The sequence below is a fragment of the Sciurus vulgaris genome (assembly GCF_902686455.1).
Source record: "Sciurus vulgaris genome assembly, chromosome: 16".
NCBI classification, from domain to species: Eukaryota; Metazoa; Chordata; class Mammalia; order Rodentia; family Sciuridae; genus Sciurus; species Sciurus vulgaris.
The window spans coordinates 23,756,439-23,773,255 of NC_136477.1; the positions used below are offsets into that span (position 1 = coordinate 23,756,439).

The following is a 16,817-nucleotide window of genomic DNA, read 5'->3' on the forward strand; positions in this document are numbered from 1 at the left end:
CCGGTGGGCCTTCACTGTCCCTGGTGCTCAAGTCTCTTAACATGATTCCACGGGAGGCAGTGTTGGCAACGTCTTTCTGGGTACTTTCCACAGATGTGCTCACATATGTGGGAAATCACACACACACAAGATGTTTTCCCTCCAGTTGCTGTGACAGCAAAAGGTTAGAACTGACTCCATAACCATCCGTACTGCTTCCACAGCGGGCAGGTGTGCACAGGGTGTGGTCCTGAAAGGGGAATCAGGTTCTGACTGGAAAACTGTCTCACCCTAAGACAGGGTCTCCTGTAGAAAGAAAGGGAGGCTATAACAGCATGTAGTGGGTATACCTTTCATTTACTTTACCCAAAAGAGATGAACATCCTCAAATCTAAGAGAACCATCTCTTTGATGAGAAGATACCAGTCAGAATACCAGTGTGGTTTCCATCATTTGAATTTATTTTATTCTTACTCGTTAGAGAATAAAATTTTATTGATTTTTGATGCATTACAATCCACTTTGGTAGTGGTTGCACGATGTTGATCATTTATTTATTTACTATACTAAATACTGCAACCTCTGAATTGCCCATTTGTACACTGGTATTTCTGGTGATGACGGGTGGGTGGGTCCTCTCTGAATACATGAAGTGGTCCATTGGTTTTTCATATTCCTTTGTTATTCAAACTACTGCTTTAACATACATTCAAATAAAAAGATGTAAGTTACTCGCAGAGAGTGCAGACACACTATGGCAAGGGGAGCAGAGAACATAACCAGCGCTCTCACGTTCAGAGGACAAATGGTTTTGAAATCATGGGGCCGAAGTTTGCTCCTCAGGGACTTCCTCAAAGAATCCTTGGTGGGAGTAAGGTCACCCTCACTCAACAGAAGGTCACATCTTATCTGGGAGGGAGGGCACAAACTGACAATTTCATGTATTATCCTTCCACAAATATCTGGAACGGGTGGTCATGGAACACCGTGGTGGGCAGTGCAGTTCCCAGATTAGAATAAATAAATTATTCGCTTGCATTGCGATGCCACAGGCACAATGATTGGAGCTGGGAGGGTGTTTGCTCAAAATACGGCACACACAGGTAATAAATAAAAGTTCACAACTTAATCGGCTACAGCAACAGGACCAGGCTCCCTTGTCGGCTCGGCTCGTGGTTCTTTAAAGCACCTCTAATCTCTCCCTAAGGGCAAAAGGAGGCACAAGGAGACAAAGGGATAGGGGGAAGAAACGATCTCATGTGATCATCCTATTTTGAAACAAGAGGGCAAACGTGTGGGCACCGAGTGGCGACCCAGCGAGGGAAAGCGGGTCACCGGTTTCAGAACGATGGCTGGAGCCAGCAGAAGGCCAAGACCCGATTTCCCTCTAAACAGCTGGGTACTGTTAGTTGTATTTCGTCTCCTTTCCCTTTACTGTTGACAAATGTCTTGAATAAGCCTTTTTCCTCTCCCCTTTCCTCAGTCCTGCTGTTCAAGTTGTCTTGGGCCTGGCCTTAATCTGGTTGTGCCACTGGATCCCAGAAATAAGCGGCTCTCCCATTAGCAACTTGGTGTGTTTGAAAAATTTGCATTTTGGTGTCATAGAACCAAAACAGACAACAGACACTGCCAGTACCATTGCTTCCCTGCATATTAAAAAAAAAAAAAAAAAAAAATGGAAAAATAAAATAAAACGTCACACACAGAACACAGAGGGGCTGCTGAACAAAGCTGTGGGAGTGTAAATACATTCTCTTTCGGGTCAGACATGTGGCCTGACGGTTGATTACAAACACAGGATGACTTCAAGTTGAAGGCATGAAAAGAAACAGTCACACCTCCAAAAGGAAACAACTGTCCATCGAGGCAGAATAGTGACGGTCGTGAAGAAGCTGGGCCACCGGTAAAAGAAAGAAAAGCTCTCGATCGTGAAAAGCTACGCCGGTTGCATGTGGCTGAGGACGGAGGCTCCTTAGGCTCTTGCATGGGGTGGACGAGGCATCCAAGGACACCCGGCGCCAGATGCGTTATGACCTGTGCCTCTGGACAGCTCGTTGGGTGCGATGGGAGCTGTTCGACGCGGATTCACCGGTTCCTATCCATGGGATAAGAACACACTCGGGAGTTTCAGTGCTTCTCAAAAGGAAAGAAGAAGAAAGGACGCCACCATCCCCCGGCTCCACAGGTGACGTCCTCGCAAGAGGACAGCACAGGGGAACTTCCTGTGGGACTGGAAGGAAGGGCGGAGCAGACACAAGGTCTCCAAGTCCTATGTACACACTTTGCAAAGTTCCACTCTTCCCCCCTTAGGCACAAGGTTGATTTGTCTAGCTCAGGAGGGACGGACAGGGACGGGAAGAGGGGGAGAGTGCGCTGCAGGGGGAAGGGGAGGCGGGGAGCAAGTTGGAGAATGCTGCTCTCCTAGAGGGCACGAGCCCCCCAACCTCACCGTAAGCTAGTTTGTTTGGGGAGCTTAGCACCCATCAAGATGCCCGAGGTGAGAGTCACGGGGGCTTTCATCTGCATGCTGGACCCCACCATGGTGGGGAAGCTGCGATTCCGTCGGATACCACTGTTGAGCTGCAGTCCACCGATGGCGCTGGTGACAGTGGGGCATCCGAGAGGCAGGCCCTCGGGTACCAGGCCTCCAGGAACAAGGGCCTGTGCCGGCCCCGGGGGCCCACAGAGGAGAGGTCCCTGATCTTCAGGCAAGGTGGGGACATGGGCTCGCCCTGAGTGCACCACTTGGGCCACCCCAAACCTCCTGACTTTGTCCACCAGGTTGAGGTTGGAGACGGACACGTCTGTCTGGCTCTCGCTGCTCCGGACGTTCTTCTTTTCTCTCACCTCCCTCAGGATGGAGCTGGCTGGCTTGGAAGCCAGGAAGTTGTCGTAGGGAGGGCTCGTGCACTTGAACTCAAAGGAGGGTGGGGAGGACGTTGGCGTCTGCATAGGTGAGTTCGGAGGGGTAGAGGGGATCACAGCCATCTTGGGAGTGTAGGAGTGCAGGAGGGAGCCCCGGGCGGCCCTGTCCCAGCTCTGCGGGTCGTATACAGCCGCGGAAATGCCCCGCTCCTTCAGCAGCCACACCAGCCCCAAGGATGTGCTCATGGTGGTGGTGGACTCCCGGATGTTAGTGAAGGACTCGGCGAGGCTCAGTCTCCGTGGAGTGCACGGCGTGGCCACTGGTGTGGACTTCAAGTGGCTAGTACTGCCACAAGCTGGAGTAGGGGCCGAGTTAAGGCTGAAAGGAAAATATGACAGATTACTCATCAGAAATGCTTGTGAGCACCATGGGAAGGGTCAGTGGTCAGTCCACAGGGCGGGCCTGGGATATAAGAGGAGGACTCCCTGCAATGGGAGCCCCAGATACCTCTGTCTGCGTCTGCTCTTCCCTCTCACCCATGCAGGCTTGGGAATCCCTTAAGTAGGGCCCTGGTTTAAGTTGATGGTGCATGTGATTCCCTTTGCTCTCCCCTGGTGGGTGGGATAACTGTTCCTGCTGCAGACCAAGAAACAGCCTCCAGGGTTAGGTGGATTCTCAGTCACGCCTGGGTATTAAATGGATAATCCCAGATTTAAAGTCTGAGTGACCCCAATGCTCTCAGATGGAGAAAGAAGTTCACTGGCAAACAGGCCTTCCTCCCCCACCAAATCCACTCAAATTCCAGTGTTCCTTCCTAAGAACTACTTCTCCCTGGGAAAAGACGTTAACCTGGACTATGGGATATGATGGCTTATTTTAGAAATAGCAAAAATGGCCCCAATGGTGGGCCAAGGCCAGGTGGTGAGTGCCTTGGCCTAGTGACCACCAGGACAGTGCTCTCTCCTCTGCACCTTGTTGCCACTCACCGCCTTCACATGCTGTCCAAACCCATTTTGATGAGCGGAGTTATGGGAGTCAGTGAAAGGAAGCCATGCCTTGAATTATGGGACCTTCATTTACAGAGTTACCCAGTTCAAGGCCCCTGAGTGACTGAAGGAAAGCAGAAAGATTCTTTCTTCATTCAGTGTCATGCTGAAGGACCCACAAGGGTCCAGCAGCTGGGGTCCAACTGGGATGGCCACTAGGACAAAGAAGTCTGCCAGAGGGAAAGCAGGGGAAAAGGCTTTGCTGTCTGTTTATGAAAACAAGGAAGGCCTGGTTTTTAACAGCTGCTCCAGGGATTGGGAAGGCCAAACAGGCACAAGCCCTACCCTGCTTCCAAATGAGCAACCAAGGGCAAAGGAGTGCCTCCTCCAGAGGTCTCACGGGGCTTGTCCTTGTGCCTGCTCCTGGATTTGGCAGGTCAGGTGAGTGTCCCCAGCCTGACCAGAGGCCCAGATACCGTGGGCAGAGCACCAACCACAGGAAGGGAAGGCAGAGGGCTCATTCTGGAGCAGGTCCCTGGAATGACCAGAAAAGGGACCCCTCCAGGGGGCAACAGTTTAACAGGAAATACAAGCTGGAAATACCACATGGCTCCACACTCAGGTGACCTCCCCACTGGCTGATCAGCAAGGGTGGTGACCAGAGAACAGGCCCATCTCACACAAGCTAAGGAGGGAGGATGCTGGTGGGTCAGGAGCATTTGGAGAAATGTGAGATTAGAAACCATAATACATTCCTGTGGCTAAAAATGCGGATTTTGTAAAGGCACAGGGAGAATTTTACAAATGTTGACGTATCATTAACAGAGGGTAAAAAACAAAAACAAACAAAAAAAAAAGGTAGACTTAAAATCTGTGTGATCATCCTTAGGGAAATTTTCAATTGTGTTTCTCGCTACCTTTCTTTCCCACTCTGGCAAGAAAGCCCTTCCCTACTCCTGACTTCCCATGATTTATTGGGTCCAGGACATCGCTGTGTGGTCTTTCAAATGAAGACCCACTTGGGTGCAGTCTGAGTCCTGAGGTTGTGGTCAGAAAAGGGCTTCTAGTCCCCCTTCATGGGGGAGCCGAGTCTTTAAAGATAGCCTCTTCCAAACACAGAGCCACAGGATGGGGAAGCCAGTTTCTTCCAGGCCAGAGGGGAGATGGAGAAGACAGAGCTAAAATTTAGAGATTCGTCTGATGAGACCTTCAAGTTAGGCCTGTATTAGTGCTGGCACTCTGCTTGCTGGGGCAGTTTAGATGGTTAGGGGTGTGGACGGTCAAGGCTGTGTTAGCCAGGCACAACCACAGAGACACATCCAAGCCTACGTCCCCAGGTTAGTGGCGGCCACACGTGCACACACAGCTCCTTCCATGTGACCTGCCACAGCAGGCACTGCTGGCCGTGTGCTCACCCCCTGCCTCGCCCGTGGGCTCAGACTCTCTGCCCTACATCTCCTCTCAGCTCAGCGGGGCACAGGGCTGCTTCGTGGTCCTCCTCACATGACCTGTGGAGAATTATTCATAGTTTAAGGTGCTCCTAGGGGCGGCTACTCCCTCCGAGCAGGCCCTTCTCACCTCCCTCCCTTTCAGCCTCACCTTCCATAAACCCTAGGATCTTGCTTGATTGCACTGCAGGGAGAATGGCTGAGGGGGCCATTCTGCTGTGTTGGAGAGACCGCTTTCCCTTTCACTGGAAGGTGTGGAAGCAAGTTGTGTGGCTGATTAAGCCAAACAGACCAGCTCATGCCATTCAAGGCCTCTTGCCAGATGCTGCACCACAAGGCAATGGACCATGCTGGGCACGTGGCTTGGTCTTGGAGTTTTATCATTTTGGTCATTATAGTTTGGCTGTGGTGCATGGTTCCTGGTTTCTGTTCCAGAGGTACAAGGGCTTGCACAGAGCTCGGTAACTCCACTGTGAAAGAACGCCATGCTCTACTGGCAAGCTCCAGGGCAAAAATCCAACAGACTTGGCTGCAGGTCCATTGGATTTCAATTGTTCACCTGTTAAGAAGGGGCCTAAGGATACGTTCCAGGGACAAAAAAAAAAAAGACAATGGAAGGTGGGTCGAGGTTTCTTCACCTGCACTGCATCTGAATCAACAGCTTTCCTTTTGAGCTTCAACTCAAAAGGAAAGATCAGACTCAGAGCAGGTGACTATAAATGCTCATAAGATGCTTGAGCTGGCTAGACCTGGCTTTGCTCCATAGGAAGACTTGCAGGAAAGGGAGTGCCCAGGCTTGCCCCACCTCTGCCCACTCAGGTCAGGGAACCTTACCTTGGTGTGACCCGCGTGAGCTCGTCTGAAGGATGCAGGATGCGACAGGTGGTGAAGGTGAAGGTGGAGTTGGTCTGTGACATGCACTTCCCAGGGTGGTGCGCTAAATCAAGGGGAACAAAACATAGTCCTTGCATCCAAGTATACCACGGCAAAAACAAAAGTCCAGCACAGCCCTGAGCAGATGCAAGAAGTGATGAGCTACCTTGTTAACTGGATCTGGGCGAGGAAGGTGGTCCCTCAAAAATAATCACATTTTTGAGCACTGGTCTGCAGAGCATCGGATCCCAGCTTCCGGCCCAATCCAGACAGGGTTCCTCATCAGTATTCCTGGGCCAGTAGTGGATCCAGTACCAGGGGGGTACTAATGGGCCTTGTGGGTAAATTTGGTTTTCCTCCACAGAGGTCAGGATCTGCTTTCTTCTTTTGTTGCTTTATATTTCTTTTCATTGGCAAACAGGTGCCAAAAATCACCCAGGGGAGAGGGGATGGAGCGGGCAGGGAGAGGTACTTGGCACCTGGCAGTGGGACAAGGCTTGTGCAGCTCCCTTTTCTGCTCACACGAAAAGGGGCTCAGGAAGCTGGCTCCACTACTGTCCACCTGTGATTGACATGGTGGGAGGTGGCGATTTCAGCGGCCTCAACAGCAACCTGGCAAAAGTTACAGAGATCAGGGTCCTCTAGGGTGCCACAGGTCCGGGACCAGAGTCTGGTCTGACACAGAGTGGTGCAGGTCACCACTGCTCCCTCCCTGACACCACCCCCTGGCTGCTTCCTTGCCACCTCTAGGATGTCTGATTTCAAATGAAGTTGAGACAACAAGTTGTCCTCAATTTATTTCCATTTAATGTTCTAACAGGCTGTTGTTGAGGCAGCTGAAGATTGTGGTCTGGAGCAAAGTAAATCACAGGTATTAAGACCATGCATCAGAAAGCTGGCAAAGGAACAAGTAGTCATGGGAGACATCATGATTGTAGAGGTCATCCTCATTCATAACTCAAGTATCAGAAGGGGGAAAAAGGGGAAAAAAAAAAAATGATACTGCACCAAAAAGCATGCACAATGATGTCCTGGGATGATCCCCCCACCTTCCTCCACCAACTGTGCCCCTGCAGCAGCTCAGCCCCCAGAGACCTCCTGGGAGAAAATGGATTAGGATTTCAGAGGCCATGAGTAGTCAAAGGCCAGGAAGATTCAAAAGGCTGTGAACTAGAAACTTCTAGCTCCTTATGGGACATTTTCTCTCGGGTTTGACAAAAAGGAAAAAGGCAAACAAAACACAACAGACCGGTGCCCCAAACCTACAGATCCACACACAGCCGGCTGTGTTGTAAAGAAGACCAGGAACCAGATGAAACAAACAACAAACAATAACCCAAAAAAAGAAAAAAGAAAAAAAAAAAAAAAAAAGAAAGAAAGTGGGAGACACACACATTGAAGGCTTGAAGGTAGGGAGGACAAAGCCAGAGCACAAACATGGTGAGCAGGACCAGAGGGGTCAAGCAAGACTGCTGTGCCCCAATGTCTGACCTGGCTCTGTGTCAAAGGAGGCTCCCGCGGCACCTGGCGTGGCCAGTAGCCCACAGCCATGGGGAGCCCCAGGCAAAGTGGGAGAGAAAAAAAACCATTCAAAATAGCCTTTATGAATCTTTTCTCCACAAGCAATAAATGTAATGGTTTAGGAACTCAGATAACCAAGAAATTGCTGCGAGCAAAACAAAAATGGACTATGAAGCTATGAAGAGAAGGTAACTGAACAATCACGATTCTCTTGCTGCAATAAGGTCTAGAAACAGAAGCAACAGAAGGCCTAGAAAAGCATCCCAAATATCAGGGACGATGGGTTATTTGGGAAGGGGGAGGGGAAGCAATCAACAGATATGATTAAGACAAAACAGTTGGAAGAGAGAGAACATGAAAAAAAAAATCAAGTAAGGCAAGGCTCGATTTAACATTAGAAGTGTACCCCCATTTAAACACATGGCCAGAATATCAAATGAAAAGGTCACAAATGTGCACTTTCTCCTCCACCCCATTAGGTATTAGATTTTCGATCACAACAGGTAGTATAAGAAGGATGTTTTAGAGACACAGCTGCATCAACAGAAGCAAAACCCATCTTAAATAAATGGGTTTTGGGGATAAGAAAAGGCTGCTAAAAATTCAGAAGTCACCACTCCCAGGAGCAATGGATAGCTTTAGAAGACCAAGGAAGATCAACGAGTGTCAAAATTGCCAAAGCTGGAGATTCGGCCCCTCCAAAATACCAATGGGATGCTTGGATGCGGGAGCTCTCCCACGTCACCACGGACAGCCTGGCCACTGCTGCACCTCCCTTCCTTGGGATGACACAACACAGAGACAGTGAGTCACCTGGGGGTGGGCTTGCCGGAGCTCCTCGTGCTTGCCACAGAGAAGCAAAGGGATTCTGGCTACAGCCCTGGGTGCAGGAAGAGAGCAGATTCCAAAACCAAGAGGCCCGTACCACCTTCTTCTAGGCGGGCAGTCGGGGCTCAGGTGAGGGTTGGCTCCCGAAGTCACCAAGATTACACCATACACCAAAGCCCCTGTCTATCCAATAATTCTTTGCAGAAAATGGTAATGCAGGTTCATCTCATGCTGTGACTTGGGGGGCAAAAAGGACAGGGCTTCTTGGAATTAATACTTTCTCTACTTAAATCCTTCCTCCCTCTCAACCTGACAAAAGGGTTTCAGAGTACTATGAGAGGATAAGGAGATATTACACTTGGTCTTCAGCCAAAAGGCTGAGACGCCATTAATGTGCAGATATTAAAATGTGTTACCTTACCTATAAAGAACCCCAGTCTTTTTTTATATTCAATTGTTTTTCCTCCCCCCAGATTCTGGCACAAAATTTGGTTAAGTTTTAAACTCAACTCATCCTTGATTACTCAAGCTCTTCTATGCGGGCAAACTGTAGGTAGCTAGCTTGCAGTTTTTTTCTTCTGGAAACACACCACACAAAAGCACACGTCTCTGGCACTGAGCAGCAGGGGCACACGCTGAGGGCTTTCTATGGCTGAGAGGCACCTTGCTCTCCTGCTCTCTGATGCAACCCTGGTGCGTTTTTGGCCTAGAGCGGGTTCACTTGGTAAGTGGCGCTGACTGCCCGTGCTCCGTGATGCCTGGTACTGACTGGAGAACTGAGTGGTTGGAATTCTTTGGCTGCCACCAATGGTGGGACAAAGCCTGCAGTCTCAGTAGAGCTGGGGAACTGTGCGTATAAATCTGGGTGGCTGCTGCCCTACAGAGCAGACAGGTCTCCAGATGACTCAGGCTGGAAAGCCCAGAGATTCTCTACAGCCCAAAACTTTAAAAGGAGAGGAACTGGGATGCTTTAGTGGGCCCTGAGACTCTACAATGACTGAAGGACGACTCCCTCTGCTTGGCCACAAAATAAACTCTGAACACGTCCACTCACATATTTCAATCCAATCCCAGTGGCGCTCTCCTCCCATCCTCCAGGAAGGGCAAACTTGAAACATGCTGGGTTGAACAGAAGCTTTTTGCTCTCTAAAAGTCATCACGGAACCTAGTCCTTAACCTAGTCCCCCAACGACAGAGCTATGGAAGAAGGCAGCTTCACTGAGCATGTCTCTAAGGAGACACAGTGCACACCCAGCTGCTTCAGAGAGGTCTTTAAGGTGGAGAAATACTGGCCATGCCACGCATCCAGACTATTTTTTTTTTTTAAAGACACATAAATACTTTCTAAAAAATGCCTTCTCTGCAAGTTTTTTTCAAATGCATCTCACAGTCATGGGAAAAGGGACCCTGTCTTTTGATGTACCAAGGCCCTCTATTTTCTCTTCCCCAATCTTCACAGAAGTGACCAACTTGTATGAAATGACGGAAATGATTCTGAGCTTTTCTCCTTTTCTTAACTTGACTATTGTAGTGTTGAAGTTGCTTTCAGAACTTGGATCTTTGTAATTTCTATGAATTCATAACACACACACACACACACACACACACACACACACACACACACACTCCTCCCCCCACCAATAATTCCAGTAGCTGCCACATCAAGGGTAGCACCCAGGGGCCAGGCTTTTTTATCCCAGCAAAAACAAAGCTACTATCAATAAAAGCCACTGTCACTCCAACTTAAAGGCACAGCTTGGACTAAGCTCTAAGAACATCAGTCTGCCTTTTTTAAATGCTTGGCTTGTAATGACTTTGTTGACTTTTGCCCAAGGGGAAAGGGAGAAGAGAAAGAAGGATGTCTCCCTGCCTGTTGGCTACATGAGAAGTAGTTCCTTTTCCATTAACGACAATAAAAAAAGCAAAAGCAATGTCTTAGAATTTCTGCCCTATAGACTAAAATACCAGGGCATAGAAAAATCCTTTAAAGACTTTCCTGACACTTCATTATATAACTGTGCCCATTAATTTTTCCAGGGGGGAAAAAGTTCCATGATGAATTCATGCACAAAAAGCTTCATAAACTCTCATCTACCCAACAATCCATCATTAATAACAACATGGTTGCCTTGCAAGCACGGGGCCCTGGGTTCGATCCCCAGCACCACAAAAAAAAAAAAAAAAAAAAAGAAAGAAAAAAAAAAAAAAGAACTGCATTAATAACAACATGGCGAGGGGGATTAATGTAGCTTCAACTGTATTTCTCTTGGGGTGGGGGATGTTATCAAGAGTAAATTCAGATGAAGTGGTTCTGCATTTGTTTGTTTTTTAAATACGAAAAAAAGTGACTTTAACTAAAACGTGTTGTATGACTATAAAATGACCCTTTAAGCCCTTGAGTTCCCTCACATGGGCCTGGTGACTATTCTTCTCTGCTTCTCAAGCATTTCTTTGACACAGCCCTGATCTGGTCCTGCAGCTCGGAGGAGACCTTCAGCCCCTGGTGGTCAGACATCTGGCTGGTAGGCATTGGGGAGAGTTCCATCACCAAGATTTTAAACCATATCAGCAGAGAATCTTCTTCTGGTTTCTGTAAAACTTATTTTTGGTTCATGCAAAATTGAAAGTCTACTCTTCCTACTACACCACGCTATCTACTATCATTCATCTAAAAAAGTATGTGATATAAAAGGTGAACAATTTCACAGAATTGTGCAGAGGGCCAGAAAATCTTTCAAGTGCCCCTGAGGTAACATCTAGAGAAGAGATTTTTGTAGAATGCTGTTAAAATGTCAAAAGGGCAAGTATAAAAGTCTCTGTGGATCCTTTGGATGCCAACAAAGCTGACCTGCATACCCTCTGTCCTCTGGTCCTTCTTTCTGTGGCTGACACCAATAAGCAGGGGAGCTGGCCTGATTGAGCTGCATGGAGACCTTCCCTGCTAGTGTCTTCAAAGGTAGTCCAGAAGAACACTCTCCCTCCCATTGAGCCCTGATGACCATATGCTTCCACAAGGGCCCCTCCATGTAAGAAGAGTCAAGAGCAGATGCCCACTGGTCAGCACCCATGTGGGAGCCTCTTGAGCCCGGGAGGGACCTCCTGTGGTTCTCCCAGGTAAGGACACCATAAAGAAACTGCTCTCAGCAAGTGTGCCTTGTTCTGGAAGTTCTAAGCAGGGCCGACTCTATGCTGTTTGTTGTCAATTCTCTCATTCTTCATTATTCCACTTGCAGGCTGCAGTTGACTTGCTCAGCTGTGGCTTCACATATATGCTGACGTAAGAGCACAGGGCTTCCTTAGCAGGTCCTGATGTAGGAGTGTGTGGGCAGACTGTCCACTCTGTCCATAGTGCTATACCTGCAGTAGAGCCAGGCTGGATCAAAAAGTACTTCCTCCATTAAGAGCATGAGATACTGGAAAGGAACTTCCCTACACCAAAGATACCTGAAGGCCTGTCAATCCATGTACCAGCCTTTTCTGTCTCATTCTGGTGGATCCCTGGGCCACCTTTCCCTCACAAGCCTGTCTGGACCCACTTCTGTGGACATGGGTGGGCCTAAAAGCAAGACAGGATACCAGCTGAGGAGGGTGTGCTGCAATGGCCCCTGCCCTGGGACAGAGCTGCAGGAACACATGGCTGCTGGAACTTTCTGTCTGGCTCCTTTCCACCAGGAGCTGTTCCCTTCCCTTTTCCCACACTCTGTAATTGCTCCTGAACAGACTTTGGACCTATGTATAATATAAAGATGTGACAAAAGCAGATGAATCCTGGCTTTTACCTCTGGTGGCTAGGTGATAGAGACTTAGGGGATTTTTCAAGGCCTGTTTTGACCAAGTATGACCTTTGCCTTCCATACAAACTTCAGGATTTCAGCCCCAATTATGTCACATCTCCACTGCAGGGTCACCTGCTACCAGATCAGATGCCATGGTCTGCATGATTTCAGATATTTCCTCCAGATGAAATGAGCTCCATGTGTATAAATACTGAATAAATTGACCTGCAATATCCTCTGCGGGCATTGCTTTAATCCCACACTTTCTTCACCTTTAAGGATTAAGGCATCCAAGATAATTCACCTGAATGGTCCAGCCAGCCAGCCAACTACCGATTTAACTGTGTGAACTTAGCTCTTAATCATTTGCCACACAGAGGCTCTTCCCCGCACATAAAAATCTAAAATACAGAACGCTGACAGGACAAGATATGGACTGTTTCTAATAAAGAGCACTTTCTATGTGAATTAAAACATAAAACACATCACTGAAATAAAGTAAAACTATAATCTAAATATTGTTTTGAAACAATCCATTTTAATCATCTAAATTATTTACAATACAATAACATGAAACCATCCTTTTAAAGACATAGGATTTTAAAAAGTCACCAAGTGATGCTTCAAATAATACATTAAATATATTAATAAAATTTTCTCAGGGCTCAAAAATCCCCCTACCCTTGGCATGGGACAGCAGGCTCTAGACAAAAGTGCCTAACATACAAATCTTCCCAGTTTCCCCATCACACCAGTTATTAAGAAAAAAAAAGTTAATTTCTGTCTTCAAAATTTCTCCCTATGAAATCTTCCTGGACAGATGGCAGAACCCAGGACTGTGGCCAAGAGTGGATGATGGACCAAAGCAGAGACCAGACCAGCTGGATACAAATCCCAAGACAGAGGATGCCCCAAGTCTTCCCATTGAGGCTTATCTGTCTGCCTGTAACCCCCTGACTGTATACAGAGAGCCACTCAGGGCCTTGATGACGATGATTTATGCACAGAGTAAAATGCTTCCCACATTCCAAAATGGTTCTGTCATTCCCAATAGACAACAAAAGAGCCAAATCACTGTGCATCATTCCCCCTCTGATGAGCTTTTCGAGATGGGTCTTATCTGGAAAACAAGCTCAAAAGAACTCTAGGTCATCGACACAATGAGACCTTCCCTAAATTACCCTTAGATAATTCCTTTATAAATTCACGGATCTTGAACCAGATCCTTCTATAATTTCAACTGTAATTGTGCATGCCTTGCCTCAAAAAACATTGCTGGGATGAATGTGCTGCAGGTTTCAGTAAGGAGGGCCTAGGAAGAATGGTCACTGCTTATGGTGACCTGAGTCCTCATAACTGGTTTCCTGACTCCTTTGCACCAGGAGCTACTCCCTTCCTTTTTCCATAAGCCAGTGCTTACGGTTGGGACTTTAGTCCTCATAATTGGTTCCCTCTCTCCCTCCATCCTCCAAGAGAAGTTGTCAACATGATAAGCTTCATTCCTTCTGTTCAACTTCTCGAAGATCCAACTTCCTTGAACTTCCTGGACTCACCTTCTACCTGTAATGCTGTGGGGAGGGCACCATCTACCCTTTCAGCACAAGTCAGTCAGATACTGTTCTTTACAGACGCCTGCCTGCCAGATGGCCACTGATGAGACGGAGAGGGTGATAGCGTGGCCAGTTGCCCTTTCTTGAGTGTGTAGATTATTATATAATGAGCATCTTCATTTCCACACAAACTTAATCTGGAAACTTAATTGCTTTAAAAAAAATCATAAATAAATCTAAGTACTAAACAATTCTCAATTTTACCTACAACTCCTTCGAAGTTGACAACAAAAGAAAAAGAAAAGTCAGTTCCAAATCGAGTCTCTCGACCATAGCTGTCAGAAATTAGCCAGGGGATGGGAGGTACCACCGAGAACCTCGGCTCTTTCCTGCCTTGTGTTTTTGGGGGGAGTGTTGGAGTCTTTGCAGATGAAAATTGTGAATCACAAAGATGAATGTCCTTCCTTCAAACATGGTGACTCACTCAGAAATGTGACAAGGATGACAGCATTGGGACAATTCATCTTTTCCTCGGTCCCCTCATTACACAGAGCTTTGCAGTATGCAGACCTGGGAGATCCAGGTAGAGCAAAGGTACTATTCGGGGCATATGGCGACTGCAGAGCCCTGCTCCCAGGGCCCTGAGTACCAAGCTTCTCATTCCAGGGGCAACTGAGATGTGGGTCATTCTACAAACTCACAGTCTCACCTTCAGAGACTGGGGGGTGGGTAGGGGCAAGATCAGCTTCACCTTTTTTCTACATTCATTTAGACTCTTCTGTCTGGAAGAGCTTAAGGACATTCTGTTAGGGTTTATTTGGTTAATCACTTTGAAAAAATCCACTTTGAACATGTGTAAGCTAGAAAGGAAGCAACTTACATGCTTTCATTGAAGTTATTAAAGACAAAAGGCCGCTCTATTATGTGTTGTCTGGAATCCTGAAAATTTTCTGGGCTTCTCTCTACCTCAGTGCAGCCCGCAGGTAACACATTCTCTCATTTACTTTCAGAAGGACCCAGCACTCAGAATTCTAAAACTGCCCAGGTCAGTTCAGTTCAGCCTGGAAATCACTCTAGAACCTGCCCCTCAGACACGGGCAATACCCATAACAGGAAGAAGCGTGCTGATGTTCTCAGGGGACCGATAACCCACTTCTTTTTAGCAGCCTCTCCTGCTCCCATTTAAAAAGCCCTGCTGGGCCATGCACCTCCAAGACGGGCAGGGGCTATGCCCATTTGTTACAAAAAGGAGGCATGAGACCCTGTATTAAAAACCAGAACAGCACAATGGGAATGCTTTAATTGTCACCCACACAGACGAGCGGAAGCTACAGACAGAGAGCCACTACGGATGGTGCCCGGAACAGAAGTGAGAATGGCCCAGAACTCTGCCTCTGGTAAAGGTGCCAGGTTTACAGGACTTATTGTGGTGCCCTCACCAGACCCCTCCTCCTCCTCCTCCTCCTCCATGGCCGCTGGCAGCTCCTGCATCTCCTCTGGGGAAGCCTGAGGCCGGCTCGGGTAACTTCTGCTGCCTGAGACAGTCACGCGTGTTCGGGACCTCTCACCTGAGGTCTCTGGGTGCTGAACTGGCGTGGAGGTAGCTAGGCCCGGGAGAGAAATGTGGTCACCTGTGTCGTCTTCTTCAAAGTCGTTAAGGCAGTACACTTCATCCAGGTCAACATCCAGTGTCCGGAAGCCCTTGGTGACAACACCAGGCCGGGGGTCCAGGATGCCCCCAAGGTGAGGCTGGGCCAGCTGCTGCCAGTGGTGAAGGGTGGCAGAACCTTGCAGGAGAAAAAAAAAAAAAAAAAAAAAAAAGAGAGAGAGAGAGAGAAAGAAGGGGAGAAGGGCAGATTTAGGATGGAGTCTAAGATGCTGTGGCTTACCACCCTCAAGTGCTTAGTGTGAACCCCGGGCAGGGCCTGAACCTGCTCTGGGACTGCAGGAGGCACATCGGTATAGCTGCCTTAGCCCTCACTGCTGTGACACAGTGACTAATCCCCACCATACCCAGAGGGGGCACCAATTTAAGGAACCAACTTTTTTGGTTTTGGTAGTGCTAAGGGTTGAACCCAGGGCCTAACACATGCCAGACAAAAGCTCTACTACTGAGCCACACTCCCAACTTTTTAATTTTTATTTTGAGACAGCATCTTGCTAAGTGGCCCAGGCTGGCTTCAAACTTGCAATCCTCCTGACTCAGCCTCCTGAGTAGCTGGGATTATAGGCGTATACCACTATGCCAGGCTTCAACAATTTTTAAAGTAAAATGCTATACTCTATATCAAGGATGTTTGATGACAGTCTTTATTTTCATCAACCAATGCCAACCCCCAAATTCAATACATTATCATTTTACAAATATAGAAGGGAAAAAATGACAAGACAAACATGGGGCTGAGAGTGCATGAGTACCAATTTTGTGCCAAATACAGACCTCTGGGAACAGGGAAGACATACGTGCACACAGCGTGAGACTATACCAAACCCACCCCAGGACACACACAGAGAAATGCAAAAAGAAATTAAAGAAGCACATGGAGGTAAGTGGTAGTGTGATTGTCACCTCCTTTACTCAGGTTTTCTACATTCTGCCAGCAACCTTAAAAGGCTGCAGGGTTAGAGAGAGGGAACTGGGTTGAGAGAAGTGGGATTTAAGAACATGATAAGTCTGCACAGAGGTGTAAAGCTGAGGAGCCAATCTCTTCAGTGACACCAGACCCTGGAACTCAGATGACATTGTGTGAGGTCTGTAATAACACCGGAGTGTGTCCTTGAGGACTTCAAGATGCCCCAGATCCTGTACAATGAGAAGTGTTCCAAGACCAAGCATGCTTGGGAAACCTGGGTTCAGAGGTGTGTTTGTGGAGGAACACCTCAGAACATCTCACCACCCACTGTGGGGGCCTGAGCTTCTGCCTACCCCATTTGATAGAATAAGCCTTCTGTCCCCTTGGAACACTTAGTCATACCTCACATGAAACCAG

General features: G+C 47.9%; 1 protein-coding gene across 11 annotated transcripts in view; it reads right to left on the bottom strand.

Annotated features, from left to right (window-relative positions):
* Positions 1 to 419: 419 nt before the first annotated feature.
* Positions 420 to 16,817, bottom strand: part of TRAK1 (trafficking kinesin protein 1) — a 109,788-nt gene continuing 93,390 nt past the window's right edge. For 5 of the 11 annotated variants that reach the window (XM_079114124.1, XM_079114123.1, XM_079114131.1 and 2 more), the window contains 3 exons: positions 15,267 to 15,614; positions 6,114 to 6,216; positions 420 to 3,223 (listed from right to left, as the gene is read on the bottom strand). In XM_079114124.1, the coding sequence (XP_078970250.1) occupies positions 2,425 to 3,223; positions 6,114 to 6,216; positions 15,267 to 15,614 (1,250 nt within the window). In that variant the 3' untranslated portion in view covers positions 420 to 2,424. Of the gene's footprint in view, positions 3,224 to 5,246; positions 5,340 to 6,113; positions 6,217 to 15,266; positions 15,615 to 16,817 lie in introns of all 11 variants that reach the window. The other 6 variants (XM_079114126.1, XM_079114132.1, XM_079114130.1 and 3 more) reach the window with 3 other exon arrangements.